The sequence below is a fragment of the Phyllobates terribilis genome, unplaced genomic scaffold, assembly GCF_046119375.1.
Source record: "Phyllobates terribilis strain yellow unplaced genomic scaffold, ASM4611937v1 Scaffold_1__5_contigs__length_1240528914, whole genome shotgun sequence".
Classification (NCBI taxonomy): domain Eukaryota; kingdom Metazoa; phylum Chordata; class Amphibia; order Anura; family Dendrobatidae; genus Phyllobates; species Phyllobates terribilis.
Genome location: NW_027362761.1, coordinates 1,100,323,928 through 1,100,340,545, shown reverse-complemented (window position 1 = coordinate 1,100,340,545; position 16,618 = coordinate 1,100,323,928). Strand labels below are relative to the sequence as shown.

General features: G+C 42.8%; 1 protein-coding gene across 4 annotated transcripts in view; it reads right to left on the bottom strand.

Moving 5' to 3' along the window:
• The window catches only part of ARAP2 (ArfGAP with RhoGAP domain, ankyrin repeat and PH domain 2), a 593,408-nt gene that overhangs the window by 463,807 nt on the left and 112,983 nt on the right, over window positions 1–16,618 (bottom strand). For all 4 annotated transcript variants that reach the window (XM_073646268.1, XM_073646261.1, XM_073646254.1 and 1 more), the window contains 2 exons: window positions 13,510–13,630; window positions 4,636–4,808 (listed from right to left, as the gene is read on the bottom strand). In XM_073646268.1, the coding sequence (XP_073502369.1) occupies window positions 4,636–4,808; window positions 13,510–13,630 (294 nt within the window). The remainder of the gene's footprint in view (window positions 1–4,635; window positions 4,809–13,509; window positions 13,631–16,618) is intronic.

Here is a 16,618-nt window from a genome sequence, read left to right as displayed (position 1 = left end):
TTTTGTGATTTTACCATCGTGTCTTGTTCACTTAGATGGTTGTTTGTATTAGGAAAATTTAATTAAATTAGTGATGTGTAATTGTAAACATTGGCTGAGCTACTTGTAAGATTGAACAATACCTGTTGCCTACTGAGGTGTGAAGTTGAACAATGCCTGTGCAACTGAATGGCAGACCCCATAGTGTGAAAGTAAATAGTGTGATACAAACTCAATGCATTGCCAGTGTCTATTCCTGACAATTCACCTCCCCCACTATGCCAAAACCAGAATGAGATTTTTTTTTTCACTGAACTGTATGTACATGCATAAAGAGACAAAAGGACAGTGAAAGCAACACTGAAAAAACGCACAAAAAATGCTGAAAAAAACGCACAAAAAGTGCAGCAAAACCAGCATTTTTGACGTAGCTGATTTCCTGCCAGAGTTGGGTTTTGCTGCAGATTTTTGATGCTGAAAAAACCCAACATGTGTGAAAATAGCCTAAAAGTGTTTATATTTTATTGGGAGCAAATATTCAAATCAGCCATGGATTTTGCTGTGGATTAATTGGAAAATGCGCAGAGGAATTTTTGTGCTATGTCTACATTATAATAAAGAAGAGAGAATATTACTCAAAGTGAAAGTCCCATAGTGGGACTAAGTAAAAAAGTACAAAAAAGTTAAAAAAAAATTAAAATTATCTTTTAAAAAATCTGAAAATAATAAAATATATATATATATATATATCTTGTACTCATAAATAAATATTATTATGAAAAAAAAATACCCAATAGAAGTACACATGTTTGGTATCACCGCATCTCAAACGACCCAACCTATAAAATTATCCTACTAGTTAACCCCTTTAGTGAACACCATAAAAAAAATAACAAATGAGGAAAAAATTATGCTTTATCATCATACAGCTGAACAAAAAGTGTAATAAACCGCGATCAAAAAGACAAATGTAAATAAAAATGGTATAACTGAAAATGTCATCTTGTTCCGCAAAAAACAAGCTGCCATATAGCTCCATCAGCCAAAGTATAAAAAAGTTATAGCTCTTGGAATAAAGCCAGGCAAAAATAATTATTTTTTCTACAAAATAGTTTTTATTGTGTAAAAGCACCAAAACATAAAAAAACAATATAAATGTGGTATCGCTGTAATCATACTGGCCAGAAGAATAAAGCTGCCTTATCAATTTTACCACATGCAGAACGGCATAAAAAAAAAAAACAATTCCTGAATTGTTGTTTTTTGTTTATTCAGTCTTCCAAAAATCAGAAAAGAAAGCGATCAAAAAATGGCATGTGCCCGAAAATGGTACCAATAAACACGTCAATCCGTCCCGCAAAAAAAAGACCCCACATGACTGTCAGCAGAAATAAGGAAAAATTATAGCTCTCATAATATGGTGATGCAAAAAACAGTTTTTCCAAACAAAAAAAGCGTCTTTTAGTGTGTGACAGCAGCCAAACATAAAAGCCCGATATAAATCTGGTATCACTGTAATCGCACCGACCCAAAGCATAAAGTCGTCTAATTATTTATAACGCATAAGGAACAGCGTAAAAAATAAATTAAACCAATTTTTCACCTGCTGTTGATTTGTTCATTCTGCCTCCCAAAGATCGCAGTAAGGCTCGGCTCACATTTATCGTGCACAGAGTGCTTAAATCGAGGTTTCCATGTAAATTTCTGAAGTACGTGATTCAGATGCAGCTCCAGGCAGAAGATTCCCTGTAATGAGGCAGATGGAGGCACGGTAGATACAGTCTGACATATGATCCGGCTGTGTCCGTTTTCTAGGCATGCATAAAAGTGCCGTATGCCACAGTTTTGTGCACCTCTGAAAATAAGGACACCGCTGAACAGAGGCCAGATTGAGTCCAGAGTAACTCTGCTGCCTCATTATAGTGAATAGATCCCTCGGGGGTTTCATCTGAATTATGTCACTGAGAGATTTAAATGGAAACCCCAATATCAGTGCTCAGCATAGAGCACAGGATAAATGGGAACATTTTACATAACATTTTGAATCACAATAAAAGCTTTGGCTCAATCCAAAAAAGCAAGTCCCCACTCAGGTTCATCATTTGTTAACAGAAATATAGGGGGCTTCCACATTACTGGTGGCACAAAGGCTCTGGAAAAGTGAAATGGCCCTTTCCTCCCAAAAGAAATTCAGCAAATTCTGTGCTCCCAAATCCAAAAAGTGTGCCTAAACTGTAGTTAGTTTCCACATGTTTGGCATTTCTGTTGTGATGAGAGCCCGCCTAATTTACAGGTGCATGTCTCCAGAATCATGAGCTGGTCATAACGTACTGGTCACTACAATGTACTGGTCACTATAACAGCAGTTTGCAATTTTCACTCAGCAACATCCGCTGCTGCTTGTTTCTGGAAAACACCCATATAGTTAAAAATTCCCAGTAGATAAATTCTCAAAGGGGTATTACTTCCAAAGTGGGGTTACTTGAGGGGAATTCTGCTCTTCTAGTTCTTAGGGTCTCTGTATATGGAGTCCACAAACCGTTCTAGGAAAATTTGTGCACCAGGAGGCAAATAGCGCTCATTTCCTCTGGATTTTCACCGCTTGGCTAAGCAGTACTGCACAGCCACATATGGGGTATTTCTATATTCAGCATACATTGTGTGACAAATTTTGGTGCCATTTTAACCCATTTTCCTCTTTGAAATTGTAAAATCGGGGGCTAAAACAAAACCAGTCCAGCAAAATATGAACTCCAATATGGGGCTCCTTCCCTTCTGAACTTTCCCATGTGCCTGAAGAGTAGTTTTCAACCACATGGCGTACTAAGGAGAAATTGCACAACAAATTTTGGGGTGCATTTTCTCCTGCTTTCCTTGTGAAAATGAAAAAATTGGTGACTAAAACAACATATTTGTGGGAAAAAAATGTTTTTTTCATCTTCACAGATCAATGTTGTAAAATGCTGTGAAGCACCTGTGGGTTCAAGGTGCTGACTACACATCTAGATAAGTTCCCTGAGGGGTCTAGTTTCCAAAATGGTGTTTCTTGTGCGGTGTCTATTGTTTAGACACATGAGGGCTCTGCAAACGAGAAATGACACCCGCAGACCATTCCATCAATGTCTGTGTTCCCAACCGCCACTCCTTCTTTTCTGAGCTCTGCCGTGTGCCCAAACAGTAGTTTACCCCCACATATGGGGTATCTGCATACTCAGGAGAAATTGCACAACAAATTTTGTTTTCCATTTTACCTGTTACCCTTATGAAAATAAACAATTGGTGCTAAAAGAATATTTTTGGGTGAAGAAAATGAAATTTTTATTTTCATGGCTCAATGTTATAAACTTCTGTGAAGCACCTGTGGTTTAATGTGCTGACCTCACATCTATATAAGTTCTCTGATGGGTCTAGCTTCCAAAATGGTGTCATTTGTGGGGAGTTTCCACTGATTAGGCACATCAAGGGCTCTTGTTAAATGTTGCTTTCTTCCATATTACAAATATTCCTGTGAAGTACCTGAAGGGTTAATAAACTTCTTGAATGTAGTTTTGAGCACCTTGAGGGGTGCAGTTTTTAGAATGATTTCACTTTTGGGTATTTTCTGTCATATAGAACCTGAAAATCACTTCAAATGTGATGTGGTCCCTAAAAGAATGGTTTTGTAAATGTTGGAAAAATGAGAAATCAATGATCAACTTTTAACCCTTATAACTTCCTAACAAAAAAAATGTTCTTTCAAAAATTGTCCTGATGTAAAGTAGACATATGGGAAATGTTATTTATTAACTATTTTGTGTGACATATCTCTCTGATTTAAGGGCATAAGAATTCAAAGTTTGAAAATTGCAAAATTTTAAAAATGTTTGCCAAATTTCCATTGTTTTCACAAATAAACGCAAGTGATATCGAAGAAATGTTACCACTATCATGAAGTACAATATGTCACAAAAAACAGTCTCAGAATCGGGAGGATTCATTGAAGCATTCCAGAATTAATACCACATAAATTGACAGGGGTCAGAATTGTAAAAATTGGTCTGGTCATTAAGGTGCAAACAGCTTTAGGGGGTAAAGGGATTGTGCCAAAAAACAAAAGTATATTTTAATCAACAGATGTTGGAATAAAAATAAACTCCACAATTGGATGTTTAAAAAAATGCTCCTGTGCTGAGATAATCTTATTAATGCGCCCCTGCTATGTCCTGTCTAATAGCTGTGTCCGACTGTGCAGGAACATGGTCAGATATATCACATCTACTGGCCAGGGGAGGAAGCAAAAGAGTATACAGACATTACAGTATAGGATCGCAGCTGATTCTTTTTGTGAGTAAAACATTTCACTGCCTATTTTTAAACAATATTTAACTTCAAAGAAAGAAACGACTGTCCTATCTGTATTCTCTCTTTTGCTTCCTACCCTGCCCAGGAGCTGTGGTATGATCAGACCATGTCCTGTACAGTGAGAAACAACCATAGCAAGGGGCACATTTATAAGATTATCTCAGCACAGGAACATTTTTTTAAAACATATCCAATTGTGGAGTTTATTTTTATTCCAACATCTGTTGATTAAAATATACTTTTGTTCGTGGCACAACTCCTTTAAGTTTTAGACATTATCAGCTTGAAAATAAAATGCATTACTCTGACATATACCTGTTTGCTTTTGCTGAGCCATAATTTGCTTCCACTTGCAACCGTAAAAATTCTGTTTTTATATCCCCTTAATTCAAGGTATCCACTTTTATCTCCAGTGCAGAGCACGGGATTCCTCTCCGCCTTTTTTCTTAATGCATCTTCCAACGTTTTTATCCAGATATTTCTGTGCCCTATAAAGAAAAATACATTATTAATTACTGATGTAAGATAAGTCGCTATAGAGAACCACATTGTGATTCATGGGTCGGGCCAAATGACAAACTAAGCTCTGCTATATCTCTTTTCCGCAGCTCTTTGTACTGATTACCTGGTTAGAATAGAGGTGACCTTTTCTTCAGGTACAGTGAAGAAATAGAAACTGTAATGATGTATTAAAAGACTCACTGCCTATAGCAAAATATTTGATTGTTTCTATTCAAACCCATGATTTTTTTTTACCGAAAAGTAAATAGTGCAATGATGTAGAATAGGCCTGAATAAAATTCAGAGGGAGCAAATACAATATAAAAGAGATCATATTCTAGTTGTGTCATAGATCTAAGTAACATGTAAATGTTTGCACCAGCCGGGTCTATTGCTATAAAATATATATTATCAGTTATGACTTGATGTGTAATGTACCTAGGAGACCTGCAGCAGCATATCATTTTTCATTCATGAAGACATGAGAGATGCAATAGATGGGAAATGGATTTTGTTTTTCATGCATCCATAGTGTGTTTGCATGAGTAATGCTATTTCCAAGAGAGGCAATGTAATCATCTCCAGCCGGATTCTGTATTTTTCACTTATTTCTGTATGTATTTACATTTTGGAGACAGAATTGGAGGCTATAGTCCAAGACAAACAGAATCTACAATGGAAAATAAGTGATAGCTAACAAAAACCAACTCAGATGATTATACGACTGAGGAAAGATTATGTGTAACGTAGAAGGATATTCAATTTAAAGTATAACTCCACCTAATATGTAATTCTAGTATTGAGTAAAAGGTGTGTTCCCATCTTGGTTATTTATGACATATCACTGGAATATTCCAAAAATGACTGATAGTTTTTGGTTTTACAGCTGGATCTTAAGAATGGGGCTGTCAGACTCAGGAATAGAGAAGTTGCAGCACAAGTTCTGTTCTATATGTAAGGAGCTCCGAGAGTTGCTGAGAGTGAGTGACAGACCCTGATTCTCTGTTACCCGCAACTATTGGACATTTTATCCTATCGATATGCCATTATTGTTCCAGATGCAATAAACCCTTTAGCCCATTCCTGCTACATGATGTACTGTTACTTCATGGAGTTGGTGCAGGTGTATGGAGAGCGATAAGGAGGTGAGCCCACTTTACAGAGGGCATATGTCATCTGTGTTGTATAGGCAGAACCTGCCTCTAACAATAGAGATGAGAGCTAGTTATTTAACCATTTAAATTTCACTGTAAATCCCCCACCAATAGGCATGACATGTCAGGAAATACCTACCATTTATTAAAAACATTAAACGAGTTGTGCACCCTTAGGCTTCAAGTCTGAAATCTTTCTATGAGACTGCAGACTTGTGAACCCGCACACCACTCGCACTGGGGGCTGTGAGGATTAGACGTGCATAGCCTCACTCAATGCAAGCGTATAGAACAAAGCTGGACATGTCTACTTGGAATGTGGCCGGAAGTATGCAAATCACATACTTACATAGTAACATAGTTTTTAAGGTTGAAGGAAGACTAAGTCCATCTAGTTCAACCCATAGCCTAACTTGTTGATCCAGAGGAAGGCAAAAAAAACTCATGTGGCAAACACTAAGCTCCACATTGGGGAAAAAAATTCCTTCCCGACTCCATACGACAATCAGACTAGTTCCCTGGATCAACGCCCTATCAAGGAATCTAGTATTTATAACCTGTAATATTATACTTTTCAAGAAAGGCATCCATGCCCTTCTTAAATTTTAACAGTGAATCACTCATTACAGCATCATGCGGCAGAGAGCTCCATAGTCTCACTGCTCTTACAGTAAAGAATCCCCGTCTGTGATTATGATTAAACCTTCTTTCCTCCAGACGTAGAAGATGCCCCCTTGTCCCCGTCTCAGGCCTCAGAGTAAAAAGATCAGTAGAAAGGTCTTTGTACTGTCCCCTCATATACTTGTACATAGTAATAAGATCACCCCTTAGGCTGCGTGCCCACGTTGCGGATTACAAACGTTTTTGATGCGTATTTTCCGCAGCGTAAACGCTTGTAAAACGCTTGTTAATCCGCACCCCATGGTCCCCAATGAGAATCCGCAAGTTCTATGCCCATGCTGCGGATTTTTCCGCAGCGTTTATGCTGCGTTCAAAAATCCGCAGCATGTTCATTAATTTTGCGTTGCCGCATGCGGAAATGCCTTAGTCAATGCATGAAAAAACGCAAGGCAATTCCGCATGTTGAAAACGCGTGAAAAACGCGCGATAAACGCGTGCGGAATTCCGCATGCGTTTTTCCGGGAGAGGACATGCGGAAATGAAGCAGAAATTTTCTGCTTCATTTCCGCAACGTGGGCACATAGCCTAAGCCTTCATTTTTCCACAGTAAATAACCCCAAGTGAAATAACCTGTCTTGATATTTGCAGACCCCCCAGTCCTCTAATAACCTTGGTCGCTCTTCTCTGCACCCACTCTAGTTCAGCTATGTCTTTCTTATACACCGGAGACCAGAACTGTACACAGTATTCTAAGTGTGGTCGCACTAATGACTTGTATAGAGGTAAAATTATGTTCTCCTCATGAGCATCTATGCCTCTTTTAATGCATTCCATTATTTTATTTGCCTTTGCAGCAGCAGCCTGACACTGGCTACTAAACGTGAGCTTGTCGTCCACCAATACACCCAGGTCTTTTTCAGTTACAGTTTTGCCCAGTGTTTTACAATTAAGCATATAATTATACATTTTATTTCCTCTGCCCAAGTGCATTACCTTACATTTATCCCCATTAAAGCTCATTTGCCATTTATCAACCCAAGCTTCTAGTTTACATAGATCCTCCTGTAATATAAAATTGTCCTCCTCTGTATTGATTACCCTGCAGAGTTTAGTGTCATCTGCAAATATTGAAATATTACTCTGTATGCCCCAAGGTCATTAATAAATATGTTAAAAAGAAGGGGGCCCAATACTGACCCCTGTGGTTCCCCACTGTTAACTGAGACCCAGTCTGAGTGTTTTCCATTAATAACCACCCTTTGTTTCCTATCACTGAGCCAATTCTTAACCCACATACATATATTTTCCCCTATCCTCATTGTTCTTGACTTGAAGTCACACGATCGCCTGCTCCCGCCGCCTGCACCAGAGAAACCTAACAGCGCACAGGCCGGACATCCCCTTGAAATGGCAAGTACTTTTTATTATTTTGACAGTTCTATAACTTTCTAATGTAATTTGTGTGTCAATTTCTCCCCATTTTTTTGAGGAAGATGGGACCGGAGGATGACATGGAAGCCTTCCTGACCATCTATGAATGCACAGTAGAGCAGGAAAACCTACCAGCCAGCCAGTGGGTGGCTCTGTTTTTGGTCGGCGATGCCCAGAAGGCCTGCTTCGACCTCAGTCGGGAGGACGCCCTGGACTACCAGAAGCTCAAAGGTGAGATCCTTGCCCGACTGGGGGTCAATACGTACATGAGGGCTCAGCGTGTATTTTCATGGGCCTTTGTGGAGACCCGACCCGCCCGGTCTCAGACTTATGACCTTTTGTGGCTCAAGCCTGAGTCTTTGACTCCAGCCTAGATGGTGGAGAGGGTGCTGGTTGACCAGCTGGTGAGGACTCTGCCGGCCGCTATCCAACATTGGGTGGGGCAAGGGGACCCTGGCACCTTCGACCAGGTGGTCAGCTTGATTGAGCGCTACTCGGCCACTCAGGGCTTTATCCGGGACTCTGCCCCCTTGTGGCTGTCCCGCCGATCCCTGCCAACCCAGGAGCCTGGAAAAGGGTCGCGTCCCTCTGCTGAGGACAGCCAGCACCGTACCCGTGCTGAAGGGGTACCCCGGAGTGAGAGTGGCAGGAGACCCTTTCCCTCCCAAACGGCTATAAGAACTAACAGTACCCCCACCATGAGCTGCTGGCGGTGTCAGGGGCCGGGACATGTGGTTGCTAACTGCCCCTGACTACGGAGCCCATGGACTGCGGGTATATCTGCCGGGTCTCAATGCAGACCGTCAGCACGGCGAGTGCTGACCCTCGGACAGTGAACCCCAATTGTGCCAGGTACTGGTTAATGGGTACCCATTGAGGCCCTCCTAGACTCGGGGAGCCTAGTGACTTTGGTACATGGGTCGCTGGTGGCAGGAGACAACCCCAGTGGACGGACAGTCAGGGTTGTGTGTATCCATGGGGACCTCCGAGAGTACCCAATCGTGGAGGTAGTTTTGTAAAAACTCTTCCCTATGGGACTGTGTGGGGAAGAGACTTGCCCCTGTTCTGGACTTTGTGGAAAAACAAAATCTACTGTCCCCCGGTAAAATTTATTACAGGCGCTGTACCCAACGAACCCTAGTCAGGGGTACCTGCCGTAGGGGTGTCCAGCCTAGGGACAGAGTGTGACCCCAATAGGTCTCCCCTAGAGGTGCTGGCAGGAGACCCCATCGATCCCAGAGCTGGAAGTGTCCCGGGACAAGTTTGGAACAGCTCAGCTGCAGGATCCCACCCTGACTTGGGCTTGGGAAAGGGTGTTAGAGGTAAATGGCGTAGCTCAAATCCCGGTGCAGATACTGTATTTCCATGCATGGTAGTCAATGGTGAGTTGCTCTATAGGGTAGATAAAATCAAGGACGAGGTCATGGAACATAACACGGAAAAGAATACACGCTACTCCTTAAGAGTGCCTAATGGATGCAAAGTCAGTATCCTAATAAGATTAACATCACGGCACTGTACAAAGTCCATAATCAATAATTCATTTTTCAAAGTGGAACAGTTAGTGGTACCTCAGTCGTACCATCGGGCGGTTCTGAAGATGGCACACACACACCTACAGGGTGGACATTTAGGGGTTAAAAAGACGCAAGAACGTATCTAGCAGCGGTTCTTTTGGCCTGGGATTTACATAGAGGTCCAAAGGTACTGCGAATCCAGCCCCGAATGTCAACTGACCACACCCACCGCCAGTTTCCGTAGCCCATTGATACCTCTGCCAGTAATAGAGGTACCTTTTGAACGGATTGCAAAGAACTTGGTAGGGCCCATTGTAAAATCCACTCGTGGCCACCAACATACTGTATACTTTTGGTCGTCGAATATGCCACCCGGTACCCGGAGGCTGTACCGCTACGCCACACCTCGGCGAAACTGATTGCACAGGAGCTGTTTGCCATGTTCTGTCACCTTGGGCTACCTAAGGAGATCCTGATGGATCAAGGGACCCCTTTTATGTCCAAGGTGACGAGGGAACTGTGCAAACTGCTAAAAATAAAACAATTGCACACCTCAGTGTACCACCCTCAAACCGACGGGCTAGTAGAACGGTTCAATAAAAACATCAAGTCCATGTTAAAAAAGGTGGTTTCTAAGGACGGAAGCGATTGGGACATGTTGCTACCCTATTTGACGTTCGCCGTCCGTGAGGTACCCGAGGCTTCCACAGGGTTCTCTCCCTTTGAGTTATTGTATGGCAGACACTCGAGGGGTCTGTTGGACGCAGCCAAAGAGACGTGGGAACAGGAGCCAACTCCACAAAGGAATATAATCGAACACGTGGCTAGTATGCAGGACCGGATCGCAGCGGTCATACCCATCGTGAAAGAACATCTGTTAAATGTCCAGGCAGCACAGAAACGTACATATAATAAAAGAGCCACGGTCAGGTATTTTAACAAGGGTGATCGGGTGTTAGTACTGGTACCCACAGCCAAGAGTAAGCTAATGGCCAAATGGCAAGGGCCATATGAGGTTCAAGAAAACGTGGGGGAGGTAAATTACCGGGTGTATCAGCCCGGAAGGAGAAAACCGGAGCAGCTTTATCATGTAAACCTATTAAAACCTTGGAAAGATCGAGAGTGTTTAGTTGCAGACGTGACTTCGGGCATGCCGTCAGAGAGTTCTCTACCTTCAGCCAGGGATGCACCCGGGGGAGAGGTCAGGATAAGTGATGCTCTCACTAAACAGCAGCAACGGGAGGCTCGCTCGCTGGTACAGCAGAAGACCAACGTGTTCTCAGAGCTACCAGGTAGGACTATGGTTCTCCCACATATCATTGTCACCAAACCTGAGGTAAGGGTACGAATGAGACCGTACAGGGTAAGCGAAGCCTGGAGGCAAGCCATCATGGCTGAGGTAAAACAAATGCTCCAGTTAGGTGTCATCGAGGAATCACGGAGTGAGTGGACTAGCCCCATCGTACTGATCCTGAAACCAGACAGATCGTTACGCTTCTGTAACTATTTCCGGAAATTAAATGGTGTCGAAATTTGACCTTTATCCAATGCCCAGTGTGGATGAGCTGATTGAGAGACTGAGGCAGACCCAGTACTGTACCACACTCAATCTCACCAAGGGTTACTGGCAGGTACCTCTCACGGAATCGGCTAAGTGAAAGACGACCGCCCTCATAACTCCGGAGGGTCTATATCATTATGTGGTCTTACCTTTTGGGTTACATGGGGCCCCGGCTACATTCAAGAGGCTGATGGACATAGTCCTCAAGCCTCATCAGAAGTACGCGTCCGCGTATCTAGATGATATTATCATCTTTAGCACCAACTGCCATACGCACCTATCCCAGGTACAAGTGGTGCTGGATTCTCTCAGAGCCGCGGGGTTAACAACAAACCCCAAAAAATGCGCGATAGGGCTAGAGGAAGCACGATATTTGGAGTACGTGATTGGCCGAGGAGTTATCAAGCCCCAAATCAATAAAGTTGAGGCCATAAAAACCTGGCCTAACCCATCAAGTACAAAGCAGGTGAGGACGTTCCTTAGCATCCTTGGGTATTACTGACCGATCTCTTGAAAGGAAAAAAATCAGTAATAGTTCGGTGGAACCCTCAGGCAGAAGAAGCCTTTCAGTCCATGAAATTGGCCCTGTGTGGACAGCCGGTCCTCATCAGCCCCAACTTCAAGGAAATCTTCATTGTACAGACAGATGCCTCGGAGGTAGGCCTAGGGGCGGTATTGTCACAAAAAGTGAATGGTGAAGAGCACGCGGTCACCTAATTGAGTAGAAAACTTATCCCGGCAGAAAAAAAATATAGCGTGGTAGAGAAGGAGTGTTTGGCTATTAAGTGGGCCTTGGAATCGCTACATTATTATTTACTCGGGCGTCAGTTCCGCTTGGTGATGGACCACTCACCCTTGGTATGGATGAGGAACGCCAAGGAGAGGAATGCGCGAGTCACCAGGTGGTTTCTGTCACTGCAAAATTTCAGTTTCTCTATAGAACATCGCCCTGGGAAGTGGCAGGCAAATGCGGATGCCGTGTCCCGGGCACCCTGTATGGTAACAAATGTTCAACCCCACAAGTTTGAACAGAGGGGGGGATATGTGAAGAAGTGACAGGGATCGTATACGAGGGCCAGTATATATCCCCCAGAATGAGTACAGAGACCTATTAAACCCATTGGAGTGCATTGCAGTCACAGACACAGCTGCGGCTGCAATGCAGGAATGAAGGTGAGCATTGACCTCGTCAGGCTATCTGGCTAAGGCAGATTAAGTAAAACCCGACAGGGCTTTCATTTCTTAGAGGAGGCTACAGGAAGTCAGTGGGGCGGCCTCCTCCCTCCAACCTGGGTTTTCCAGTGGCTCTTGCCACAGGTTCTTTAAAAACCCTGCATTAAGGATTAGTGTTGTTCAGTGTTGGGACCTGCTAGGAGCATAGCAGGAAAGCTCGGCGGACCTGTGAGTAGCTGAACCCACTCCTGGGAAGGCTCTGCACCCGTCAGGCTCTGAGCGGCCCGGCGTGGCCGTTTCCCCCGGCAATCATTGTTATGGACTTGTGTTAACCTGGCTGCGAACCGGAGGACTTTTCTGCTGAATAAAAGCTGCTTATGTTGGACTTACAGTACATGGGTCATTGCCTCAGTTACTGCACGGTGTGAAAACCACCGCCCTACACTTCCTATCAACTAAGAAGACCACATAGGATTCCTTTTTATCTGCATAGTCCCCAAGGTCATTATTTCGAGGACCAAATCTTCTTAAAAGACTTTTCAGTAGTGTGGATCTGTTAAGGACCTCTGTTATTAGAAATGTTATTTTGCATCTCTAATTATTTTCAAATATGCGTGCAGATGAAATTGATGATTATTCCTAGCCAGAAACCATTATTGAGTAGCTAACAGACACCTCTGTCCCTCTTCAGACTCCTTTGGTAGTAACTTTTCTTATATGGGCACAAAAAGGAGTTGACATTCAACATGCCCAATTCTTCTTTTCCCAAACAACATTTTTTAGAGGAGAGTCTGGAGGTTCCCTTTCTCATTAGATAGTCATAGAGTTCTGACATCAGCAATTCAACAGTCAGTAATCTGATGTACAGTAGTGTTGAGCGAGCATGCGCTATTTGTTAGGCAATCCCTGCATGTGCCACAGCTGTCTAACAGCCACCACACATGCAGCTGCGGCTGCTCAAACAGAGATGCCGAGAACGCCGAAACTACTCGGCGAGCACCCGAGCGTGCTCGTTTAAAGGGGTAAATGAGCACGCTTGCTCAACGATAATGTACAGTCTATTAATGTAACATTGAGAGCTCATTTTTGACCAATACTCATTATACTACTCATTATAGAGCAGACTAATCAGTCCATACTGAGGAAGTAAATGTAAGTAAACAGAGCAACTGTAAATGTGTCAAATCATCCTTCAACAGTTTAAAATTTTTCAACAGGTTGTACTGCATACCTTCTCTCACTGCTCGAAAGAGTAATGTCTTTTGTGATGTCACAACTTCAAATTTATTGTCGCCGACTTTTTGAGCTTTCAGTACTGCAGAAAGAAAAATCTTCCCTCTTGAAAACACATCCTAGGATTAAAGAAATGAAAATTATGTATTACAATTTTTTTTTCTTTACACAAAGTTTCAGTCTGCAATCTTCACTCCTTCATTCATCTTTAGACCCCCTGTCATGCAATTTGCAGCTTAATCCAAATTTCTGATTTTTCACCTGTGGCTGTGTCTCTCCTAGTAATACAGGCTGGATATGGGTTCTGTGTGTTACCAGAGAGCTGCTGTCTTCACTTACTTGCATGTATCAGCGCAGCTTTAGAACTGCGCTTATTTCCTCCCCATATGCTTTCCTCCTTGTCTATAGCCTGTTTTCTCTACTCTCCATAATACTTTACAATCTTTCTCCCCTTTCCACTGCAGATATCTGTACAACCTCTCCCCTCCCTTCTGATACTTCTAACACTGTAAAAAGGCCGTATAATAGACGGCCAGAGTAGGTGGACTTCAAGTGCGCTGCTGATTCAGGAACCAATCATAGAACAAATTAATTGAAGGTGGTTTATTTGTCAACGCATTTCAAAGTCGAATCAAACTCCTTCCTCAGGGCAACCACATGTAAAAGTCTTCACTTACTTGCATGTATCAGCACAGCCGCAGAACTGCACTTAGTTCCTCCCAATGTCCTTTCCTCCTTGTCTATAATCTGTTTTCTCTACTCTCCATGACTCTTTGGAAACTTTCTCCCCTTTCCACTGCAGATTTCTGTATAACCCCTCCCCTCCCTCTGGATATCTCTAATACTGTAAAATGGGAGAGGAGAGCAGAGAGAGCCATCACAAGCTAGAGCTTTGATGGATTTGTATCCGTTTTGCAGAAGTGCTGAGCCAGATAAAGAAGTTATAGACACTCCACAGCAGCAAAAGGGTAGAATAAAGTTTAATGAAGACTGTTTAAAAAGTTACAAAGCTTTGCATTTAGGAAGCAAGTGAACAATAAAATAAAAACTCTTTGCAAAGGTGTATACAGTCTGCTGCCAGCTAAAAAGTTGGTCAACTAAAAACTAGTCCTTTCAACTTCCCCATTTACATGCATGCTCGGCTGATCATGTACATGTTCTCTGGCAGCAGCTTACTTCCCCTATGAACAAACAGATTGGGAATGTTGAAATTTTACATGTCCAACATTTTCACTATTAGGCTATGGTGACACGACCACTTTCTTTCCATCCCAAAAAAAGCAATCCAATTATGCTAATCAGAATCTGATCAGAGTGGTTACAATTTTCTCGGAGGTCGAGAGAAAAAAAAAAATTCTCCACCTCCTCCATTATGTCAGTCCAGGAAGGTCAGACTGCACTTAGAAGTCATCCGAGTGAGGTACAATTTTTTTAGATGGACCTATAGACTTGAATTGGCGAGTGCCATCCAATTCTCAGAGGCAAGTCATACATGCTGCAATGCTTTTCCTCAGACTACTCAGTCCGAGGAAAGAAATCAGACATGTGCCAGCCCCATAGAATAACATGGGTACGAGTGCTTGTCGTCAAAACCATGGATAGCACTTGTCTGATTTAATCGGGTGTGTACACTAGCCCTTAGGGAGAGTCAGGCACCACCATAAACATTAGGCTAATCGGTCTTTCCAATGACAACGACAACGACATTACCATGTATGATAGGGGTGTTACTACACTGTAAAATAAGTGCTGACAATGTCAAAAATTAGGGGTACACAACTTTGAGCGGAAAGTGGAAATACCCAGTTGTCAAATATATTTCATACATTTTTAGGAGGAAATAACAGGAGAGTGGCACAGAACAGAATTATAAAACTCTGTTATAACGGCAGCACGGTGGCTCAGTGGTTAGCACTTTTGCTTTGCAGTGCTGGGATCCTGGATGCAAATCCCACCAAGAACAACATCTGCAAGGAGTTTGTATGTTCTCCCTGTGTTTGTGTAAGTTTCCTCCAGGTTCTCTGGTTTCCTCACACACTCCAAAGACTGATAGAAAATTTAGATTGTGAGTCCCAATGGGGACTGCAATGTTGATGACTGCAAAGCCCTGCGGAATAGGATGGTGCGATATAAGTGAGCAAAATAAATAAAAATAATGAAATTTGACAAGGTACTACAGAATGTTTGTTTTATGAGAAGTGAAAGGATACAGAAGAATTAAGGGGTACTGATTAATGATACGTAAATCTGTCAAAATCAAATGTTACTGATTTGCTTAAATTCATACAGAAAATTCAGTTTTCAATAAATGTATTTTAGAAGAATCAAATGCACATTGTTATGCAGTGTGTGTGTAACATGCAGTGTGTTGTGCGTGTGTAACAAGCTGTGTGTGAGTGTAAGGCTATGTGCACACGATGCGGATTTAATGCGTATTTGCGGCAGATTTCCGCCGCAAAAAACACATTAAAATCGCTTGTAATAGGTCTGCCATGTACTGCAATGCAAATTCGTATGTGCTGTGCACATCATGCGGAAATGTCCGCTGCGGATTCGCATTGCGGTCCTCACTAATCCGATTAGCTAATTGGTCGCGGCCGTGACCAATCAGTGATTTTGGCGCCAAATTTAAACAACGCTCTGCTGATTGGTCGCGCCCACCAGCCGCGACCAATCAGCGAGATTGGCGCCAAGTTTAAACAACGCTCTGCTGATTGGTCGCGGCCACGACCAGTCAGCATTATTGGCACCAAATTTAAACACCGCTCTGCTGCTTGGTCGTGGTCGCCGGCCGCGACCAATCAGCATTATTGGCGCCAAACTTAAACACCGCTTTGCTGATTGGTCGCGGTCGGTGGCCGCGACCAGTCAGCATTATTGGCGCCAAATTTAAACACCGCTCTGCTGATTGGTCGTGACCGCCGGCCGCAACCAATCAGCGACATTGGCGTCAAATTTAAACACCACTCTGCTGATTGGTCGCGGTCACCGGCCGCAACCAATCAGCATTATTGGCGCCAAATTTAAACCCCGCTCTGCTGATTTGCTGATTAGTCGCGACCGCCGGCCGCAACCAATCAGCGACATTGGCGCCAAATTTAAACACC